This window comes from Lepisosteus oculatus, chromosome 1 (assembly GCF_040954835.1).
Source record: "Lepisosteus oculatus isolate fLepOcu1 chromosome 1, fLepOcu1.hap2, whole genome shotgun sequence".
In the NCBI taxonomy this organism is placed as follows: Eukaryota; Metazoa; Chordata; class Actinopteri; order Semionotiformes; family Lepisosteidae; genus Lepisosteus; species Lepisosteus oculatus.
In genome coordinates this window covers 60,154,512-60,178,206 of record NC_090696.1, presented here as the reverse complement: position 1 = coordinate 60,178,206, position 23,695 = coordinate 60,154,512, and the positions used below count along the sequence as shown (strand labels likewise).

Genomic DNA, 23,695 nt, shown 5'->3' with positions numbered 1-23,695 from the left:
GATAAAACTACTCAACACAAGTATGTCATTATCTCAAAAATGTGTATATACGGATGATTATTTAAAAATAAAATTTAGAATGAAATCCTTGAATGAATGAATTTATTAACAGCGATAGGATTTAAGAAGTTGAGTGGTTTAGTCTTGAAATGTCCAGTAGATGGCGATGAAACGAATCTGGGGAGGCTGTATTTTCCGCTTTCCTTTTTTTTTTTCCGGCTAATGCATCCGGTTGAGAGGGTAGTAGGTGTTGTAAGGTTGTGAGTAAGGTGATATTTTAAAGTGTAGCAGCGTTGTTTGATAAGGATTAGACAAAGAGCATTATAAGACAAGGATCGTTGAGTTACATGAAAGTAAGTAAATGTACATGTTTTTAATTTTCAAAACAAATTAATTACATTTTTTTTGTTTCTTTGACCACAGTGTAAATAAAGCTGTCATATTTTCGGTGCTAAATCAGAACCACTCGCATCGCACGTCTTCTGTGTCTTATGCTCTGTAATGTTTTTGTGGGGGAACAGAATTCAGGGAAACGGGTACGCCCTTCATGTGAACACAATTTTGAATGATTTCTTTTTATTTCAGTTGCAGGCACTGTAAATCACCCAGTGTCAGCCTTAAATGTCTAGTAATATGCTACGCATCTTCAATATGCTTTCACAGGTGTGGAAATTAAAACATTTGGCTTTTCATTTTAATCTCGATTGACAATGTGTTAGTTTAATAGTATCGTAAAACGTTCTGAACTGTAAAAGGTACGTTTTTTCATAATAATATGCGTAATCACCCAAAAGCGGTAGATCCCTGTATTTAAAGAACGAAAGAGAGAATCGGATTAATATGTTATCTCCAGTTGCTGACACTTGTTCTAACAATTAAATCAACTAACGTTTGCACGATTTATATCGTGAATATCAGGCAAACACAGCAGGCCAAAGGAATTGGGATCATTTCATGTCAGTCAAGATTATTATTCCAGAGTTCTCACATTTAATCTTCTTTTTTAAAAGAAAACCACTGATATTCAGAGTTTACTGAGTATTTTGACTGAGGTATCATTCTTTCACTCTTAAAAAATGGCCCTGAAGGTACAATGGAGAATAAGATATTGTAACAATGTTAAAACGTATTAATGCTATATCATTGAACACAGGCTTTTAAATTAATTTACTTCTTGTAAAGTGACTTTAACCAGATCTTCCTAAAATGATTTTTACTTTAGCCACTCATGTATTGAGGTATTCAAAATCAAATATTCAGGAGGGAAAGCATTACTTTTGTTCTTTGAGACACCATATCTTTTTGACACAGAATTAGTTGATTGGAATGACTGTGAATTAAAAGAAGAAATGCATTCAGGAAGGGTCACTGGGTGCCAAAATCAATTTCATAGTGTTTTAAGCATGTCAGTAGAGCACTGCAAGAATTTTACAGGAGTAGCTCTGTGTTTTGGTCAGTTTTATAATAATCTCACAATAATAATATCCTTACACTTGTGCTTTTCTGGACACTTCAAGCGCTATACGGGTGATTTGGGCTCCACCACCGATGTGCAGCACCCACCTGGATAATGTGACAGCAGCCATAGTGCTCCAGTACTCTCACCACACATCAGCTATCAGTGGATAGGAGAACAGAGTGATGAAGCCAGTTCATAGATGGGGATCATTAGGAGGCCATGATTGGTAAAGACCAGAGGGATATTTGGCTAGAACACTGGGGTAACATCACTACTCTGGGATTTTAAATGACCACAGAGACCACATAGAGGACCTCGGTTTTACGTCTCATGCAAAGGATGGCGCCATTTTTACAGTATAGTGTCCTCGTCACTATACTGGGGCATTAGGACCTGCAAGACCACAGGGCAAGCTTCCCTTAGTTTTGTCAGGTGTGTTGATCTGAGATGGATAGGATGGCCTAGTTAATGTGATCCAACAGACAAGCAGGACTTCCAGCTGCTGCCGTCGAAATGCATAGTGTAGCTGACGTGGTGGAATGTCTCTGCAGGTTTCGGCCTCCAGCACAGGAAGATGAAACCATGGTCAAGGGTGGCGGCTCTCATGGGGGGGTGCCAGCGGTGCTCATCTGTCTTGGCGCTCTGCTGTGTGCCAACGTCCTCATCTACCTCTACCTGGACTCACTATACCAGGGCAGCAACCTGCATGAGCACCTGTACGGGGACTGCCCTCCTGGCCACTTCAGGATAGGGGCCATGAGGAACTGCTCGCCATGGCTTCAGTGCGAGGCTGTGCTCAAGGAAGTGCGGAAGCTCAAGATGATCAGCCAAGGGGCGGTCAAGCAGGTGACACTTCCCTTTCTTTTCCCAAGGAACGAGCCACTGTTCTCTGCTTCCTGTTCTCTTAATGAGTAGGGCCCGAGGCCCTCCCACAAGCTGGGGTTCACTCACTGTGCCCTCTTGTGTGCTTCTCCTTTTTAGCTCAGTTTTGTTTTTTGACAACGTGCACAAAACCGATGCATAGAGTAGTTTGAGTCTTTAATATTGATTAACCTGGGTGTCTGTAGAAAGAGACTCGATGATGTGCTCTTCAGTTTTAACACAGGATTAAAATGTAAAAGAAATTAGTTCATAATAAGGGGTTGGGGCAGGAAAGCTATGAAATACAATGTTCTTAATTTTAGCATCTTAATGGTTCGAGTCAAAACTAGGAAAAAAAACTAGCTTGATAAATAGCTTTACTAAATAGCTTAGCTAGTAAGAGTAATTAGAACTTTTTCTTCTTTGTGGTTTGAGTGAAGCAGGGATGAGTGTCTTTGTTCAAATACTGAGAATTGCAGGTTTTACATCAGCCTGAGTGAATATACATCTATAGTAGTTTGTAAGTTAAGGAAAAACAAAACAAAATGACTGAAGCAGTTATATTTGTGATAATTTAATTCAGTATATCTTACACACGTTCTGACTACCGTAATTAGAGACCCAAGTAAAATTGTGTAATTACAAGAGTTTGAAACTAAGGACCTCCATTCAGCCTTTTCTGGAATGATTTATTAACTTTTATTGCCTTTTTGAGGTCTTTTCTCAAGGAAGATTTTCTTTCGAGTTAAAAATGAAATGTCAAAGTTCAGTCGTGTACAGAGTACTGCCGTGCTTCAGTTACGTAGGACAGTGGTTACATGTTTGCTAAGCAATAATTCTGTCCTTGAGCCCCTTGATTTTGTAAAGGCCCCATGATCACCGTGTGACAGCACAGGCAAAGGCAGACATCACCTGTTCGAAGCCGTTGATGTATCAGTGGATTAAGATCACAGCAGTGAGGACTTTTCTTATGTTTGTGCATTTTTTGTTGTTACAAGGGTTGAAACACTGAAGAGGTTTATTGTTCTTTTTCTAAATTAGAGAGTAAAGGGGAAAACGAATTGTTTGCTAAAATCAAATGTGTTTTTCTACGGGTCCCTCAAATAAAATCTTCCTGTCTCTTCTCGAGGTGTTCTTGTCAGAGTGGAAGGGTCACAAAGTCGCCCTCTCCAAGTTATCTTCTCTGGATTACCGGGAGGACTTCCTACATGGACTAGAGATGCTAAAAGCCCTGCAGAGCCCCTATGTGGTCACTTTGGTGGGCTTCTGTCTGGACAACCATGCCATCGTCACCGAGTACCAGCCACTGGGGTCCCTCCTCAACCTCAACGCCGTGTTAAACCTGGAAAAGTACTCCAACGTCAACACCTGGCAGAACCGCTTCCGGCTGGCGATAGAATACGTCGAAATCCAGGCTTTTCTGCACAACAGCCCCGTGGGGGTGCGTGTGATGTGCGATTCCAATGACCTGGGAAAGACTTTGTCCCAGTACCTCCTGACCACCGATTTCCACCTGGTGGCCAATGACCTGGATGCTCTGCCTCTCGTGGACCATGACGCCAACATACTGGCGAAGTGTGGCCCCCGAGAGCTCCTGGGCGAGTTTGTGGCCCCCGAGCAGCTGTGGCCTCATGGGGAGGAGCTGCAGTTCACAGACGGGCTCATGCCTGGTTATGACGAGAAGACGGATATCTGGAAGATACCTGATGTGGTGAGGTTCCTGCTGGGGCAGGTGGAGGGCAGCGATGTGGTCCACTTTCACCTCTTCGATACGCATGCCGCTTGCAAAAATAGAGACCCCTCCCAGAGACCTTCAGCCCAGGAGGTTCTCAAAGTGTACAGAACAGTTTTTGCTGCCATGATTAAGGACAGCCCCACTCCTCACTCAAGGGATATGTTGTGAAAGCATTTTTCTTAATTGTATTAAAGGATCTACCCCAAAATGAATAATGGTTTCAGGCATGCTTGTTTTATATCACTTTTATACAAAAGTATAACTGTGTTGTTATACCATTTAGAGAACACTATATGCACCTTTATAATAAGGCACAGATGTCTGTGCATTATATGGTAATAGGACTTTTTTCTTACCAAATAATGTGCAAAAATGCAATAATGGACTAAAATAGTGAATTTTGCTTCTAGCCCCTCAGTAGCCAAACCTTTAAACCTTTATGCTGACAATGTCACTATCCATAACTGTAGGGCTGATGTATTCCTAGCTGTTTATAGTCCGCCCACTGTTCAACAGATTATTAGTGTAAGTGAATAAGAATGTTTTGGACAGAAATAACAGAATACCTTCAAGCTGTACAAAAAAATCTGTAAGGAGAAACCCATATCAAAAAACAGGAATACACTTGTTATAAGTCTAAATAAAGTGTCATAATAAATTAGGTATAAGTGCTGTGAGCTAATCTGATTGTGCATGTCACCACTGCTATTACATGGGGAATGTCATGTGAGAGTTACAATGGAAATAGATATTTCACTGCAAGCCATGCAAGCATGGGGTTTAATCAACACCAGAGTAATACGGGAATTTGTGCATTCAGACAGCAAATGCTGCAAAGAAATCAATACAATATAATGAGCGTATTGGTTCCTTTTTCAGTTTGTTAGGAATATTTGGATTATCTGAATGGGATGGAACATTCTGTCCAATTTGCTTGGATTGAAGTCTTGACATTCTGCCTGGTAAAAAGAAAAACTGTTCTTAAAATGTTTGCAAGCTCATTGTAACTCATTTTTTTTAACATTTCATACATTAACTGACCACCAGTGTTCCAGGTCTAAAGGTAATTGTATGCATTTAGGTAAGGCACCACCTTGTTTTAAAAGGTGCAGTTATATTTTCTTCCATTCAATGGTTCTTCTTAAAACTTTCTTGTTACTACACCATGTTCTTCAGCAGCTAATGGGACCTCATCCAACACAAAGAAATGCTGGATATTGTGAATATTTTAAAATGACAAACTGACTTTGATAACTATGTTCAATGGTTCTTAATCTCATAGCAAGACTTTGGTAGGAGTGATTGCCTTGATTTACTTGTCTGGTGAGAACTCTGAAAACGCGAGTGGGGTCCTTAAGGTTTCACAGGTGATGGAAGGATGATGGAATTTTAGTCCTGCTCCATTTTTAACATCTCTTTCGAAGCTTTCCATACAGACCATGGAAAAATAAGAGGGTTGCATTTTTCCCCCCCAAGTTAATACATCAGTAAATGACATCAGCAAAAAGAACACTAACATACTGTAAATTAAGGAATATTCTGCTCCACAGGTAGTGGTAACGAGGACACCCATTTTAGCGGTACAGGAAAATGGGGACCCAAGTCCTGAGAAGGGCAGCCGTGCTCTAGCGCAAGGTAACAAGCTCCTCAGAGGAGGTGGGGTGAATGGCGACAGTGTTGTCAAAGTCAGCTTTCCTGGCGCCCATCTTAACTGCCACAGCAAAGCCCTGCAGCATCTCATCGCATCCAAGTCCCTGCATGTGCAGTCCCACTACCTGCAATGACAATTCGAACATGAGGACGTGTTGATGAAGTATATTCGGCCAGTCCTGCTCGTCTGCTCAACGAACAAGAGTCTCCTTGAATGATCCCAGTGACTCAGCATGGTTGTAAGACGGTGTTAAATTTTTTAAAAACATGATCAGATCCGCTTAACTGCTATTAAGTGCAAAAGAGCTTGAAATAAATGTACAAATGTATAAAATGTACATAGCAATTCTTTGTGACAGAAGTCATGTTGATCAGATGTTCAGCTTGATGCAGACACAAAGCATCAGCAACTCTAAATTGTATCCAAGCTGAAGGTAAGAGTTTGTATATTCAATTAAAGTCAAACTCAGGAAACTGAAAAAGAGTGAGGAGAAAAGAATAATTTCAGGAGCATCTGAACGAATGGAAAAAAGAGCAGAAAAAGGGATGTATGGAGTGGCACAAAGAGCAGTCGGGCCCTCAAGTCCTACCTTCTCCTCTTTCCCAACGCACACCAGCTTCATGACGCACTGGGTTTTCCTCGTGGTCATCGCATGGTACATGGGAGTGAAAGAAGTGCTGTACGTCTTTATGTTGTCTCTCCCGTGGGCAGTCACCGCTTCCTCTGCAACAAAGGGCTCTTAGTTTAGCTCCTACTGCAGCGAACAAGCTGTTACTGTTGTGTGGCCTGCCGAGGGGCATGGCAAGTGAGAAGGTAAAACATGCCGGTCACAAATGCTGGTGTTATTTCTGTCTTCTGACCCACAGATGCACATTTGGGGCACTATGCTAACAGGAAAAGTGATTCTGCTTAAAAAGCAATAAAGTTAAAATCACAGAAAAGAAAGAGCTGAATTAATCAATTTTAATAGTATTACAAGTCCCTTCAAGAGAAGATTAATATATTTGAGTTCACTGATCTTTGTTAATTTCCTTTAAAATGAAACATCCCGGGATGACCATTTTTTCTTATAAGGAATCCGGATTCTTTTTGCAGAGCAATGGGATCCAGGCTCTGGCACACTCTGCAACGATGAAGCAGAGACGCCATGTGTTTTGATGAAAAAAAATGAATAATATATGTCCCCACATGATTTAACTAAAAATAAGGTAATACAATTGAAATATCCAACACATGTTCCTAGTTCAGATTCTTCTAAAACCTTTAACAGTCAAACTGCTATGCAATGGCAGGCAGCCTCTTTTTCTCTGAAACATTTCCGAAAACAAATACAGATTTTGTTTCTGTGTGATTTTTGTAAGTGTGATGCAAAATACAAAATATTAGATTGGACTGCAACCAGACGTGGCACAAAAGCAAAGCTTCATAATTCTGAATGCAGTCTCTATATTGCAAACAAGCACCTACCTTCTGTCATTCCAACAGTTCCTATGGGAGGGTGACTGAACACCACAGTGGGAATGTTGCTGTAGTCCAATTTTGAATCCTTCTTTCCTTCAAACAGCCTGTGTGCCAGTTTCCTACCAGCTGCAATAGCAACTGATGAAACAACAAAACATTACTCTTTGGTAAAATGTTTAGGGGTTTCTAAAAGAAAATGCGTTGAAAGGAGCAGGAAATGAATAGCCACCAATGAGTCAATGAGAACATGCTTTGGAACATTTGCGAAGAGATAAAATTATACAGTTCTTACAAGTGATAGAGTTCTCCAAAACATAGTGTAACACAGCAATTTTTAGTTCCGACAAGCCCAATTTAGAAAACAATTAAGACTTTTTGCTTCACAAAAAGTGCACAAAAAGCCCAAGCTAGGACATAGAGATTAGTCCTCTTAGTCTCATCTCATTTCTATTCCTTGAACGGTGAATTGTTACAACTGATTTAAGTCTACATCAAGATTCTAATTTTCAACATCTCTGGTAAATAATAATAATGTACTATATAAGCACATATGTTCACTGATTAAAGGGTGATTAAGGGTGACCTAATGCACCTGCTGGATCGTGGCTATCCAGAAGCAGGATTGGCCAGCTTTGAATATTGCTACAGGGGCTGTAGGGTATCCAGACATACCTGGTGTGAGGAGAGCCTTTCCACAGACATCTCCAACTGCATAGATGCCCTGTCTGCTGGTGTTCTGGAACTCATCCACCACAATGTGGCCTTTCTCATCCTGCTGCACACCCTGAGAGAAAGGGCTATTTGTGAAACCTACTGTCTGTTGCTTTGCAGGAAAGAACAATTTAAGTCAATAAAAGCGAAACATCGACTATTAATTTTTGATAGCATATTGTCATGTGATTTCCATCTCAAACAGCTGTGCAAAGTTATGGAAGAGCACAGATGGTACAAAAGCAATAAGTGATCACTTTTTAGATAAATGATCAAAACTAAAATTGGGTGGAACTTCCAGTTTGAGTGATTCTGTAATACAGTATTAAGGAAGATCAATTATAGTAATCTTTCAAGTGTTAAGCATCCAGAATGGCTGACAAGCGAAGATCGATAATAAAAAAAACACAAAAATACATAAAATAAAAGTAGAAAATGTCAGAAAGGCAAAAATAAAGGTAATTTAGGAAGATTACAGAAAAAAGCAAATAATATGTGTGCTGCATTTAACAACTGAACATCAGAATAGGATCCTACCTGAGTTATTATGCCCCAGGGTTACCACAACTGTTTGTTTTCGGCAGCTAACTAAAGGGATAAGGTTATATACTGTAGGTTTTTCACTTCACATTTATATTAAATTTTCATAAGCCATTTCAAGACTGCAGGAGGAATCGGAACGTTTTAAAAAAAGGCAATTTAAGATAAACTGAAAGAACTTTAGAGTGGAAGGCTTTTCATTTTGGTATTCTTGTATTCCACTTGTCATTAATTGGTGCGTTGCTTTTGTCCAAAGTCATTTGCAAAATATTTTTACCAATTTCTAAGCTGGATAATTTTATTGGAGCAGTCTAAGTGAAGTAACTTGCTCAGGGGTACAACAGCAGTGCCCCATCAGGGATTTTGAACACATAATCTTCCAGTTAAAAGTCCAGAAAGAAATGACTACACCCCCACACTGCTTTTCCTATTCTCAGGATGCAGTACCTCCAGCCTCCTGTCCTGAATGAGCACCTGGTGCAGTTTTTATTACGTGTTTGAAACCCCAACACTTTAAAAAAAGCACAGGGCTTATTAAGGTGAGGACATGGAGTTATCTGTACATAAGTGACCCTCATTTTAAAAAATATTAAAGCGTTTTCATTCCCCGGTGCAAACACTTCTCAGGTTTCTTCCACATTGAGTGTAGCTGTGAAATTTAACAAGACAGTTGTTTTCAGCCTACAACATTGTATTGCAGTTGTTCATAATTGTTTCTGAAGGGACTCCAGCATAATGCTCCTGAAAAGACTTTCTAAATGACCTGACTGAAAATGTGGAAGGAGCAGTATCAAGCTGACTTTAGGAAAAGATTCAAGGCTCTTACCAGCTGCTTGAGGTTGAGCCCCTCTGTGTTTGGTTCACGTCCTATAGCCCAAAGCAGACAGTCCACTTCCTGTATGGTGCTGATCTTCTCTTGTTGGTCTGGTTCTTTGGTGACCAGAGTGACCTCTAAGCCCTTCTCGGTTTTGCTCACCGATTTGATCTACAGAGAAACCAGGAAAAGGGCATAAATCTTAATTGTGAAGAACCTTTTCTTCATCTCAATCAAGTTACTATCTGATGATCAGAGCATGTGCGCCACATCTGTTCCTATCTGTTAAGCAGATAGAGATTGGAATATATGAAACTGTTTTTGCTTATTCAACATGCATTGTTAAGACCAAACCTTTGCTTGTTTATACATACTTTATTTGCAAAACAAAAGGGCAACGTATTACATTCTGAGGTGATTTGGATTATAGTATGTAACTCTCAAACGGTTTTTCTTATGTCAGTGAATGGTAAAACCAATAGTGTACTAAAACGTAATCTGAACGTAGATAACATTTAAAATGGCAGGTAAAGTGACTCATATAACTTGTTGAGAAAGAATACTACGCAATGCTAAAGGTACGCAGCACTTACCTGAGTGTATTTCCATAAGTCAATCCCGGCATTCTGTAATTCTTTTGTACAATTTGTACTTATCAAAGAGTCAAAGCTCCTCAGCACCTACATTACAACAGAGTTTACACAAATAACAACAATGTAAAATGGAGATCACTATGGTAACATAATACATAGAGCCAGCCATCTTTGTTTCAAGCAGGAACAGTATTTCAATACTTCTAGCTCTTGTGGGTTTAAAGAGTATTGTAGCAACCTTTCAAATGCTAAGTTAAAAAAAACCTTGGTTATTGATTAAATCATCAGTGGTCCATTTGAAACATTTTTAAAAGGTTTTTAAATACGTGGATATGACAGCTATCTTGGTTGACAAAGGACACCAACTGTGGTCACAAATTACTTTTCCATCCCAGTGCTGGTCAGCTGCCTAGTCTTCAATCACAATGCAGAAGCCAGAAAACATATCTAAGCTTTCTCATGAAACTGAAATTATCCATTAAGAGGAATACTGAGAATGAATGGATGTACATGCAAACAAACAAAACAAAAATCTGCTTTAAAAGAACTAAAGACTTAAAAACTATTCAATAGCTTTTGCTGAAGCACATAAAGGATAAAGTGAGTGCTTTTTTTAGCTAACCAAAATGGTTAGATTAAAACAAGCAAACAACAAATGAAAGGATTATATTAGAAGAACTGTCACCTTTCCTTGTCGAATAATCATGGAGGTTTTGGATCCCAGTGCAGACAGAATCCCTGCTATCTCCACAGCGATATAACCAGCGCCGACGATCATACTGCGCCTGAAAATACAACATCAAATTCATATAAACCAAGAGAAATGGTTGTAAACCACATCGCTTCGAATGCTTGGATGTACCAGGGAAGCCGACATAACTGAGAAAAGTGTGCACTTGTTATCTAGATTGCCCCATTAATCAAATCTACAGCCACCATGTCTTCTGCTATTCATTTCACTCTAGACTCGTAAAGACTTTAGTTGAATCAATTGTTCACTTAATTGGTCTGTAAAGACCAATCACTTTAATCACTGGTGATCATTAGTCACCTGGTACAATACCTGTTGGACTGTGTCCATCCATGACCAAGAGTGAACATCACTGCTCTAACTCACTGTGCTTATGAACCAATGAAGTCTGAGACTTAGGGGATGATGTCTATTGTCTAGCAAAAAGCATCTCTTTATTTAAGGTAATCTGTGGCAGAAACCCTACAGGTCAAACTCCCCCTTTATGATCACTACTGAGTCCCTCAGACAGTAGATTTAGTAGCCAAGATGGTCCTTCATGTTGGTTTACCTTGGCAAGGTCTCCAGCTCAAAAAAACCATCACTGGTTATGCCAAGACTTGCACCTGAAACCAAAACAAAATAATTATAACAATAAATACAAAGAAATAACACCATTTGTAATCCATTTAGAAAGCAATGTAATACTTGTCATTATATTTGTGTTTATACATATGTGTGGGTAACTTCAAAGTAAGTTCAAAACTGACTGCACAATGGAGTAATGAGCTTGCAGTTCAAGGCTTTTCTTTTCTCAAAAAATGCAATTATTTAAGCATTTTAATTCCCAGGTGGAATTAAGTTATTTTTGATGTTTCTTTATGTTTCTACTTGGGGAATCCTGATGACAGAGAGCTGGTGCCATGACCCAGGCTCAAACCTGTATCATCTGGGCTCAACCTCAGTGCCTCCACTGGCTCTCAGGAGTCCCACATTCAGCCTCTTCTGACGGTAGGAGTACTGGTTTTATAAAAAAGCTGATGGGGGGCTTTACCAGGCACGTTCTTTTCGCTGGGCATAGACGGACGGCCACCAGTGGCAATGAGAATGTGCCGAGCTGTGTACTTCTTCCCATTGACCTCCACCGTGAGCTCGGGGTCCGAGAGGAAGGCCGCGTGGCCACGGATAGTCTCGATCTTGGCCTGTTTGAGGGCAAGAGCAACAGCACGCAAAATAAGCCACACCTAATTAAACAATTGTGACGAGTGGAAGGACTCTTCCCCTGTTCACCACTAGAGGGCCCTGAACACCACCAAGTAAGTAAGCAGGTCCCTTTTCAGGCCATAAAGGCCCACTGGGGAATGGGGGGCAATGTTTTTCTTGACCATCCGACACTGGAAGTGGAGGTGATGTGTTCAGCATCACGCTCCTGCTGGCCAATTACCCCCGGAAGGATTAACCCCTGGTACTCCTTTGGAAAGCAGGCTGAGTGGACCAGGGAGTTGTCTGGAAGGAATTAGAGCAAGCTACACCACTTGCCCCTACCTGGGATTGAACGCAGGACCTTCCAGTCTGGAGCTAGATGCCCTTGCCGCCTGAGTTACCACATCTCCTAACAACACCACCTAACAGCACCACACCACATCCTAATTGTTCCTCTCTCCCCTTGTCATGTGAGAATGTCTCATCAGCACCACCTGAGCTGCTAATTAAGAGGCCTATATTACATTCTCACCCGACTGCTGTTTGTTTGTCCTAGAACTATGTCATTGGCTTCACAGCTAAGGCTCTCTCTTAACATTTTTAAACACTTGGAGAACTTTTCTAATATTTTTCCTCTCGAGTTTTATGCCTCCCCCCCTTTTCTCATCTTAGAAGAGAGACCTAATTTTCGGTGACTACACACCGGCTCTCTATTTCCTCTTGAGGTACTGTATCAACCCTTTAGCTGATGAAAAAGGAAGTCCAAAGACCTACACTGTTACAAAGTCAATAAGATACAGGGCCAATTTAATCACTATGGTGTTCTACAATTAAAATGAGCATCAAAAGAAGCTGTTCTCTGTTTTTAGAAAAGTACAGGGATTTTGGAAATTGATTAAATGCCTTTGATGGCATTTACAACTGACCACGACATTTAACCGTCACCGAATGCTACATAAGCCCTAAATCACGACGTTAGAGAGAGTGTTGAGTGGGCACTGGTGAGGAGATGAGTTAGCCGGCTGTGTATGTCAAGCCTGGTGAAAATCAAGAAAGAAAAAGACAGAAAGGAAACAAAATGTCAAGAGAACAATATGCTGGGGTCATTAGTATGAAAGAGGCTGGACTAAGTCGGTTCACTGTTGCTCACTTTCTGGGGTGTTCACAGCCAGCCTTTTCTAACCTAGCAAAATGTTATCAATGATAGATCTGTCATGAGTCATGACATCTCCCAAAGATTTATGGGGAGTTCCAAGTGTTATGTTCTGGGCAGAAGCGCTACAAAGCTCCATTTGCAGTGATTGATGGCAATTTGGCTGCATGGGTCTACATTGGTGTGTGTGTAGATTTGTCATCAACACAAATCTACACACAGTAATTACTCCTGTACTGCTTGGAGAAAACAAAGGAAAGGTAGACAGTTCTCTTCCCATGGTGACTTAATACGCACTTGACTTGGGTAAGCTGATATAAGTGACCCACAATGTAAAATAAACCTCTTCCTATTCGTTCCATTGTGAGTGACCACACTGCTCCAAAGACTCAGGATGTTAAACACATGAAAAGCAATTTTCTTGTTTCCCCATCATGGATTTAGCTAAATATGGGAAAGGTACAGGGCGGCACAGTGCTACAGTGGTTAGCATCGCCGCCTCGCACTGCTGGGGTCTTTTGTTCAATTCTGGACCTGAGGTGCTGTCTGGGTGGAGTTTGTATGTTCTCCCCGGGTTTGTGTGGGTTTCCTCCAGGTGCCCCAGTTTCCTCTCACAGTTTCCTACCACAGCATACTGGTAATTGGCTTCTGGGAAATCTGGTGTGAGTGTGTGTGTTTTTGTGTCGGTCTGCCCTGCGATGCCCTGGCATCTCACCCAAGGTGTACCCTGCCTTGTGCCCACTGTTTGCTGCAGTCCTGAATTAGAAGTGGTTAGAAAACAGATGGATAGGAAAATACAAAGCTAGACCTACTCAATGGACTGAAAGAATAAAGAATAAAATATGTAGCTAAAGATATTATGTAGTTTGAAACATTAAGATTCTCTCTAAAATTCTAGAACGTGCTGTCACACTTCAGTTACATAACCACCTCATGACAAACAACCTTTTCGAACCCCTCCAATCTGGCTTCCGTCAACTTCACAGCACAGAAACCGCCCTAGTCAAAGTCACCAACGATCTCCTAATAGCTTCTGATTCTGGTTCTCTTTCCATACTCATCCTTCTTGATCTCAGTGCTGCCTTTGACACTGTTGACCATAACATCTTGCTTTCTCGTCTCGAGACTGTGTTTGGAGTCTCTGACACTGCCCTCAAATGGTTTAAGTCTTACCTCACTGATCGCTGTCACTTTGTCTCTCTCAATGGGTACAGGTCTGAAATTGGTCTTGTCAAGTCTGGTGTCCCTCAGGGCTCAATACTGGGCCCCTTGCTCTTCAGCATTTACATGTTCCCACTTGGTCAGCTTTTAAGATCACATGGCCTCAGCTTTCATTTTTACGCTGACGATACTCAAATATACATCCATACCAAACCCGACACTGATGTGGCTGTCTCTATTCTATCTAATTGCATCTCTGACATAAAAATTTGGATGACTCAAAACTTCCTTCATCTTAACTGTGACAAGACTGAAGTCATGCTTATTGGTACCCCCCATCAACTTCGCAAAGCCAGTCCTGTAACCCTGTCTGTAGATGGCTCTGTACTTGAGCTCCAATCAAAATTGAAAAACCTTGGGGTTATATTCGATTCTGGCTTAACATTCGACCCACATGTACAGCATACTGTCAAAACATCTTTTTTTCACCTTAGAAATATCGCAAGACTACGCCCTATGCTATCATTAACTGTGGCTGAAAAGCTGATCAACATATTTGTATTCTCTCGAATTGACTACTGCAATGCTCTGCTCCCTGGGGTATCTAAATCTACTCTGAACAAGCTGCAGTATGTCCAAAATTCAGCAGCCAGAATCCTGACCAGATCTAGTGCAAGTGTTCACATTACTCCTATCCTGGAGTCCTTGCACTGGCTTCCGGTCAAATTCCGCGTAGACTTTAAAATCCTCATGCTCACCTACAAGGCTTTACATGGCTTGGCACCTCAATACCTGTCTGAACTTTTATCGCCCTACTCCCCACCTCGCAACCTCCGCTCTTCAAATTCTGCCCTCCTTACTGTCCCCCAAGCCCGTCTACATTGTATGGGCGACAGGGCCTTCTCCTGCTATGCCCCCAAGCTCTGGAACTCCTTGCCCAAGGATATTAGAGAGTCACCTTCTCTAAACTCCTTCAAATCCAGACTCAAAACCCTCCTTTTCAGAAAAGCCTTTACTTAACTGGTTCCATTCTTCACCCCTCTGCTCTTCTTAATACCATCTTCCACGGTCTCCTCTATTGTTATTGTTGTATTGCTGTAATTATAATTGTGTCCTGTCTTGTGAAATTTTTCTTATTTATTGTTGTAGTCTTCTTATTTATTGTTATTGTCATCCTGTAAAGCGCTTTGAGAAGCCACCTTTAAAGGCGCTATATAAAATAAAGTTTATTATTATTATTATTATAAGATGAAGACAGATATCGAGTGCATGATATTCAATATACTGCTTTAATTTCAGGGCTAGTTCCTTTCTTTCACCATTTATTGTCAGTGATGCAACATCCCCATGACATGACATGTACTGTACACAGGATGTGTACAGTGTACAGGATGTGTACTTACCTAATAAACTAAAGCCTAAAAATGCTTTAGTTTATTAGGTAAGACTTCTTGAACATTCTTTTATCCCCAACTGAGAAAAATAGAAGAAGTTGGAGAAAGGAGAATGAAAAGGAGAGTAACAAACATGAAGACAGAAAAAACATACACGAAGAAGGCCTACTGATTTAAGGAAGACTGATGGGTTTGGGTATTGATGATTATTTTTGATCAGTTAGCTGTTCAAGATGCATCTCTATTAAAAGCAAATAAGACAATAACAGTAAAATAGTTTCATTTACAGGGTTCCGTAGTTGAACAACTGAAATTGTCCAAATTGTCTAAGGCCTAGCTTTTTGTATACAAGCCTGAATGCAGAAACTGCACTCTAGTTTTCATAATTCTGTGATTGTCAGCAACAAGTTCAATACATAAACAAAAAAAAAAGGTATACCAAAGCCGATTTTTTCACATCCATATTTCACTTTCAAATGCAAGCATGTCACACAAAATAAAACCCATTCGAAATTCTGCATTAAAAAGATGTTTCGTGTTTCACATTTGTTCCTGTCTGGTAGCTAACAGTAATCAATTAACCACAAGTAAAACAGACTAACGAAATTATTACTTATATTACTCATAAATCTCTTTATGTTGTGCACTGTAAATCTATATTAATTTTTATGTGTGATATATATTTAGAAAATAGGTAACATTTTTTAGATAAGTACAAGATTTTAAGTATAAGTTAATTTAGAAAATGGGAGGCAATACTAGTGATTAAAATATTTTATTGTAGCATACCCACATATACATAAACCCACAAATAACAAACCCTGCCTTTGTTATTAACAAATAATGTAGAACTGAACTATAGTATATAAACAACATCCTGATTGGACTGTATTCTTAAATAAAGCTTTTCAGTAACCATATTAAAATATTGAGTAAACAGCTTCGGTCAGTGGAATAATCCTGATGAGAGCACAATACCCAGCGCTTGGTGCAGTGCAGAAAGTTAGCTGAGCTATCAGCACTATAACCAACAGAGGCGGGCAAAATAAAGCGACAGAGAACACGCTGGATTATTATTTTAAATTTGTGGCATATTCCTGCTGGGGAGGGAAAAAATGGAGACCTTGCCTTTTCTGTTAATTTTTGAAAAGCAGCTTTCACCTTTTCATACTGTAATAGGAATAAACACTGCCTACCTGTCAATGGATAGCTTATCATACAATTTACAGAAAATAAAATGACAAGATACAAAAAATATGTCCATTACAGGAACTTTCACGACTTAAGAAATGTTCATACCTGTGCATAATGGGGACAGTCCTGATTAGAACGAAAGGGATGAAATATTAATCTGTTAAACAACTGTGTTAGGGTGTACTGTTAAATTAAGGAACACATCCCTATGTCATACAGTTCCAGACTAAACAAACATGAAATGAAGAGCTTACCTTGTTTAAATTATTTTGATAAATATCATTCAGTCGACTAACATATGCATCTCTCTTCTCTTTAATTAGTCTGAAAGGCAAAAACAATAATGTTGCTTAATATAACAGTATATGGTGTTTACCATCTTGTGGGTGTGCTTTCTATGGGTTGTGCCGAGCACATTAATTTGTAAAAGGTAAAAGAAGCCTGTTAGATAAGACAAGATATCCTTTTCAGTTGTCAGACTTAAGAGTTTAACCCACACATTTACCTTCTGGGAACCTTACAGGGTTAGGTAAACACTCAGCTAATTGTTTTGTTTTCTGTCCCTTATTTCGTCATTTATCAATTCCTCACTCATCCAAGACAAATCAGATGAATACAACAGCAGTGTATTAGTGTTTTTTGGTGACATGTTAAGATTAAGGACAGGATGTATGAATCACAAGTTACAGGAAACAACAAAATGTTCTGTAACACACCAGCTCTGTAAGTTAGCATAAACAGAAATCTATTACTGTATGTTGGGTGCTATGAGCTGCAAATGATCTAATTGCCACCTTCCTGAAAGTGCAGAAAGGGCTCAGATATCTATACCACACCTCTGATATTTACATTAAAGTACTGTAGATAAACAGCACATTTGTAAACACAACATGTGTAAACACACTGGGTCAACATGTGGACTTAGTACTGAATTGTGTACTTAATGGTGCACTAGCTAGTGGGTACCATCTCAGGAATTTCTCCAGTTGCTGATAAACCCTGGATAGGATGCCAGTCCATCACAGGACACACACATACACCAGGCCAGGTTTCCCAGAAGCCAATTAAGCTAACCAGTAAGTCTTTGGAATGCTGGAGGAGCACCTAGAGAAAACCCATGTGAACACAGGGAGAACATGCAAACTCCACACAGATAGCCACCCAGATCCAGAATTGAACCCAGGGCCCCAGTATTGCGAGGCAGAGATGCTAACCACCATGTGGAATCCAATCAATATAAATAATTGAACAAATTGACTCAAGAGACACTCAAATGTGACAAAACACAATTAAGAGCACACTGTCTGTATTTGCCTTGATTTCAGTTAGCTTCCCTCCACTTATGTCAATATACAATTTATGTCACAACTCATTGCAGACCATATGCTCTCTATGCATTAGTAAGTGTAATAATACTATTTTGTAATAAGGAAGTGTAATACCTTCCTTTGTGATTAAATAATGAGATGTATGGTTTATTGTGTTGTGAATGCTAAAATCATTATGTATTAACATGTGATCCAGTGTTCTGCTTAGTACTGTAAATTAGTCTATACTAGCAATAGTTGTACTTAGTCCCATACATTAGTATCCTCTAGAGGGCAGCAGCTGTTACTTTGAGATTTTTTTGTACAGAGCTAGGGACCAATCTCAGCAGCCAAGTTCGCTGCAATTGGTATTTACCTAGACTACTAGCTTAGTACAAAGCTGCATATTAACCACATGATTATCCCTAGTTAGTATGCTGCTTTCAGTGACTGCCCCTTTCTCATCCTAGATAGATATTCAGTTATCTGCAGAATGGCATGGCAAATGAAAAAAAACAGAATGGATTTCTTTGCTTTAAAACAAAAGGAAGGTATGTCTTGAACTATGTCCTTGAATATTGGCCAGAACAACAAAATGCTTTGTAGCAGTGGGAAAAAAAACAGATAATCAAAAAGGCCACAAGCAGAGAATCATCTAGCAGCACTATTTCCAGCCCTACTAAAAGAGGTAATGCAACAACAATTCTACTATACAAAAATCACATGCTACCAACAGTGAATTCCAGTTACTTTCAATAATTAAAATAGGCCAAGAGTGAATGTTTACACTTGATAAACATGAATGATAAACACAAACCAAAACTCATCTAGCCCAGAACCTAAGAAATGTTTACCTTACCGCCAACTGAATGTTAAATCACTGCCCTGGAACCCATAGTCAGCATGATCATGGAGGTATTCAGCATGAACAGCTGTGTTCCACATTACCTGGAAGAAATAAACTCACTCAGGCCATCATTAACCCCCACAGTGCCTCAAAACAACACAGGTCTGACCCTATTGGAAAAGAGAGAGCTTTTAAGGCAGAACAATAAGAGACAACAATGGTTACATTTATTCTTTGAACATCGTTTTCCACACCTTAGAAAGTAACAATCTTTGCACCTAGTTAACATTATCCCAACTCCAAATAATGGCTATTATTAAAACAGCCACTCGACACTTCATTTTATAAGCCATTTTTCTTAGCATTATGTTCTGTTGATTGCCATAACCTTTAACCTGTTTTTTAAACTGAGATTTGATAATACTTCTGTATGTACTATGCAGCAGCTCATTAATCCAAGGGTCTCAACCACTCGCTTCTTATAAGAAACCAGGTTACAGACTTCAATAACAGATCCAATAACTCATTCCGTATCCCCACAATGCTTTGCCTAAAGAAGTGTCTTCTGTTCTCAGTTTTAAGTACACTTCCACATAGCTTGTTTTGTATCCTCTGGTTTGTGTTTTGCTGCTTAAAGGGGAACTGCAATGCTATTTTTAGATTTCAGAATAAGAACATCAGATTCAGAGTGCATTTCAAACCACAAAAAAGTAAAATGCACACAGTAACTTGAAAACCTTCCCATGTAGACTAAAAAAAATATATGAAATTTCCAGGTATGTGCAGCTCCATATTCTGTGATTCAGACAAGGCAACGAAACTTCCCGTGAAGTGAGGTGGCCTTATTACATTGCAAACAAGCAGGGTTGTGAATATATCTCTTTTAACTCAACAGAAATATTGCTCTTGACTTTGAGACTTTTTTGCTGACAAATCCAACTTACTTGTTAACTCTGCATGCAGATCACGTTGGAACATTTCTGTGGTGAAATGCCTGATGCACAACCCATACTTATTCTCTCGTACATCACATTAAATAAATCATTACAGTGACTAGTGAGCAGGAGGGGCCGCCTCACGTCGCAATTCTGGCAAAAATTCTGCTCTCGTCCGTGGCGAGACCAGGGGTTTGCGACAACATGGCGACTTACGGTATTTTCACAAAGTTCAGGGTTTTGTGCTTAATTCGAAATTTGTAGAAGTCTTCTAGAATGTGAATTAATTCATTTAACAATGGGTCTAAGAAACTGGGACTTGCAGTTTGCTTTTAAACATTATGGCAATCCTTATTTTCTAGATCAGCTAAAAGAATACAACCACTAACATCAAGAAACACTGCTATCGACGGACATCTTTGCACAAATATTGAAAGGAACAGAAATGAATTACATTAAGTACAAGAAAGGAACATCTAGTTCTTTAGCAGGTGAAGCAATAACTTGAAAGAATGGTTCCTCACTTATCCTATAGTGTGGATTCAGCTCTGCATACATTTCACTTCTTTGTACCTCTAAAGGTCATAAAGTTAAAGTATTAGCAACTGCTAATTTGATCAATATTTGAATTACTTAACCTCACAAAGATCAACTGTATTGATTCACCCACAGAGCACAGGAAAATACATCTTAGAGAAGGAAATTCCCATGATCACCATGTAAAATAATAGTAAATAATAAATAAAAATGTAAAAAAGGTTACAAATGAGAAAATGCCATTCTGCCAAGTCTGCTATTTGATAGTTAATAAATAGGCCCCTGCATAAAGTTGTTTAACGAGCCTCCTTGTCTACCAACTGAACTAGCCAGGATAACGAATGTATGACACATATAGTGAAATTTCTAACACTTAAAAGAACTCATAAAACACTACTAAGCAAAAGGATAATAGTAGTATTATTTTGAAACAAACTAGACAGTGATAAATAGGGATATCGGTATTTGATATTTAACTCCTATAAATGGCCCATTTTCATTGTTGTTTCTTTACAGTATTTACAAAAAGAGTGCTTCTGGTGCTAAAAAATCATTTTTTGAAGGTCTTACCTTTTTTGGTACACAGCCAACATTAACCTACAAGGATAGACATAAACACAATTTTAGCCAAGAAAAAGTGACAAAAGTATCTAATGAGTCACTTCACTGAATCACGGCCAGGAGATAATAAATGTACTTTAAGATCCATATACATTAAGGAATATTCTCTCACAGTCCCAAGACATACTGCTAGGCTAACTAGCTTCTGGGATAGAAAACTGGCCCTGTTGTGAGTCTGTGCGTATCTGTCTGCATCGGTGTGTGCCCAGCGGAGGACAGGCGTCCTGTCCAGAGTGTATCCTGTCTTGCGCCCCTGCCACCCTATACTGGATAAAGCAGCTGGAAAATGGATGGATAATTCTGTGAGCATAATGAAATGACAGCAATACTTCTCTACCTGGAAAGTTATATGTGTGAAACAGTGTATTTCCCCAATAGTATTATCCTCAAGTTCACCTATTTTTAAAAGTAATTGTATACGTTTTAGAACTTAACCCTTCAGTTTACTTCCTTGATACTGAAATTAAATTAATTTAAACTGGTGTTTTTTTATACATCAAAGGTGCTCATACAAGTGTGATCCCTCAGCCAGCAGGGGAATCCTACTCTGTTGGGCCCCTGAGCAAGGCCCTTAACCCCAGCTGCTCCAGGGGTGCTGCTCTCTGACCCCAAGCGTCTCTCCCTGTATGTGTCTCATGGAGAGCAAGTTAGGGTATGCGAAAAGACAAATTCCTAATAAAAGAAAATTGTATATGGCCAATCAAGTGATCTTATATTATATTGCCAATTCTCTTTTTCCCCCCACTGGAATATAATAAGGTTTGAGCTGCAGAAAGCTTTAAATGAAGATAAAAGAATATAAGAAAAATGCATTTTTAAGAAAAACGTGTTTTTTCTTGCCTCGGACTCACTGTGTAGTATGAATGGATACCCAATAACATGGGTGAAAACACTACAAGGAAAGGTGATATGAGAGATATCAAAGATACACAGAGAAGTCAGGCTCTGAAAGGTGGACTGGGTGGCAGCCAGCTGCTCAGTATGTAATGTATAAACAGCTTGGGCAGCCAGGTAAACCACAGCAGGCGCTGTCTGGACCAAGTAAGAACAGAACAAAGGGAACATTGTGTGTAAGGCAAATACAATAGGAGCCCAATATGAGCTCTCACAAAATTGAGGTGGTGTTACTTACAGATACATATTAATTAAATAATCATCTGAATATATGAGATGGAAATGAAAACTGGTTAGTTATTAATATTAATAATTTCAGAAATATGTACTGCAATGTTACCTGTAAAGTTACAGAATGTATGATTGTGAGTAATCTCTATGTTGGATTACACATAATGTCATAACAGAGCAATGACAAATGGGTTAGAATGTATTCACTTCCTTTCCAACGCTAACGGCTAAAACGTGAATTTCTTGAAAATGCATTGTGCTTTTAACTACTTTTCCGTACTAATTAGAATTGAGACCACTACATCGATATAGTTGGAATGTAAGTGCCTATACTCTAGCACAAATAAACAGTAGGTAAAGTTAATTATTTCCAGAAATGCATTCATTGTACAGACTAACTACACTAAGGGGAATACCCGAGTAATTGCCAAGAATTGGCAGTGCAACCTGCAGTAATAACCGCCACAAGCAATGCGTTAGGTCAGAGCTTTACTTATGCAGCAGCTAGAAAAGACGTACTGTAGACTCAACCGTCTAAAACCAAAACCGTATTTAACCGGCTACCAGAAAGGTGTTTACTCACGCAGGTACCTCCGAGTCTGTGGCTCTCGATCACCGCAGCGGTGGCGCCGAGCTCAGCTGCTCTCCGAGCGCTCGCTAACCCCCCAGAACCGCCGCCGATCACTAGAAAGTCGAACCGGGTCGGGGAAGACGAGTTGGATGCCATGGTCCTACAATACAGATTGTAAACTCTACGCCTGCGAGAGAAAGACAGCGTCCGCTGGAATGTGAAAAGCACCGTAGTGAGTCGCGGAAACTGTATTATGGCCATGTCCAGGAAGCTAGCAGACCCATTACTTATTTAAAAAAAAAGTGGGAGGGACATGCTCTGCACTATACATGTATGAAAGAGAGCACCGGTGCTTAGTCATTGTGAATTGCAACAATGGATTGAAAATCCTGGTAACTGGCTGAACAGTGGGGATGGTGATGCGAGTGCTATCAGTAAACCGGCCCCTTTTGCGTAATAAATACTTAACGGCAAACCCAAAACCGCTAGCAGATCAAGAGTCATGCTTGACAAAGCAAAACCTTGAAGTAAAGTTAGGTTAGGCACATGTGGGATGTTATACATTTTCACAAGGAATATTATTCCATTTCAAAAAGTATGCTATGGCTTTGTAGATCTGAATTTTAAATTATTGGTCTCATTATTTAATCGGTATTGAGTCTGTCATGAAACGCTTCATTGCATTCTCAAAACATTTTTTCTCTCAACAGTTTATTAAAAATAAAATAATAGGAAACAAGAAGATATTTACATAAATTTACCAAAATGTTGTCATGGTGATATATTTTCGTAAATTGGCAAGTTATGTGCTGCAACAATTCAGACTGAATTAAAGCGCTGTATAGTAAATTAACTCACTATCTAGAATGTCTTCAAATTCTATAACTTGGTCCTCTTGTCGTGAATTCTTGATAATCCTAACCGGGATGAACCGATTAACCTAACCGGGATAGCAGGGGGGGGGTATTTGGTTTTTGTTCTACCTAGATCTCTGATGTGTTTCTCTAACTGAATCATTGTAATACTGTAAACCGGGATCTTCTCAAGGTAACTACATTTAATGAAGTGTATGTTTCAAGTAATCAACTACAC

General features: G+C 39.6%; 2 protein-coding genes across 4 annotated transcripts; one reads left to right on the top strand and one right to left on the bottom strand.

Moving 5' to 3' along the window:
* Positions 1 to 234: 234 nt before the first annotated feature.
* On the top strand, positions 235 to 4,270 carry pomk (protein O-mannose kinase). Its single transcript, XM_006629854.3, has 3 exons — positions 235 to 353; positions 2,011 to 2,305; positions 3,450 to 4,270. The coding sequence occupies exons 2-3, from the start codon at positions 2,042 to 2,044 to the stop codon at positions 4,221 to 4,223; spliced, it is 1,038 nt and encodes a 345-aa protein (XP_006629917.2). The 5' UTR covers positions 235 to 353; positions 2,011 to 2,041; the 3' UTR covers positions 4,224 to 4,270.
* Positions 4,271 to 4,806: 536 nt separating this feature from the next.
* Positions 4,807 to 22,939, bottom strand: gsr (glutathione reductase). 3 transcript variants are annotated; one of them, XM_015345259.2, is made up of 13 exons: positions 22,616 to 22,939; positions 20,857 to 20,883; positions 18,827 to 18,915; positions 16,915 to 16,984; positions 11,610 to 11,757; positions 11,127 to 11,181; positions 10,511 to 10,610; positions 9,826 to 9,912; positions 9,245 to 9,403; positions 7,840 to 7,942; positions 7,174 to 7,305; positions 6,296 to 6,429; positions 4,807 to 5,830 (listed from the first exon to the last, which is right to left on the bottom strand). In XM_015345259.2, exons 1-13 carry the CDS (start codon positions 22,862 to 22,864, stop codon positions 5,681 to 5,683), a joined length of 1,503 nt encoding a protein of 500 aa, XP_015200745.2. In that variant the 5' UTR covers positions 22,865 to 22,939; the 3' UTR covers positions 4,807 to 5,680. The 3 variants fall into 3 exon arrangements, with proteins under 3 accessions (XP_015200745.2, XP_006629868.3, XP_015200746.2); XM_006629805.3 differs by having other exon boundaries at positions 7,840 to 7,951; positions 22,616 to 22,938; XM_015345260.2 differs by having other exon boundaries at positions 7,840 to 7,951; positions 22,624 to 22,696.
* Between the last annotated feature and the right edge of the window lie 756 nt (positions 22,940 to 23,695).

Excerpts from the sequence above, each read along its gene's own strand:
- pomk (XM_006629854.3), top strand. The coding sequence starts at position 2,042 with ATGGTCAAGGGTGGCGGCTCTCATGGGGGGGTGCCAGCGGTGCTCATC. Across the intron at positions 2,306-3,449 it reads GCCAAGGGGCGGTCAAGCAG|GTGTTCTTGTCAGAGTGGAA; the intron begins GTGACACTTCCC and ends TCTCTTCTCGAG.
- gsr (XM_006629805.3), bottom strand. The coding sequence starts at position 22,864 with ATGGCCATAATACAGTTTCCGCGACTCACTACGGTGCTTTTCACATTC. Across the intron at positions 16,985-18,826 it reads GATTTAACATTCAGTTGGCG|ACTAATTAAAGAGAAGAGAG; the intron begins GTAAGGTAAACA and ends TTTGCCTTTCAG. Across the intron at positions 7,306-7,839 it reads AAAGGCTCTCCTCACACCAG|TTGCTATTGCAGCTGGTAGG; the intron begins GTATGTCTGGAT and ends TTGTTTCATCAG.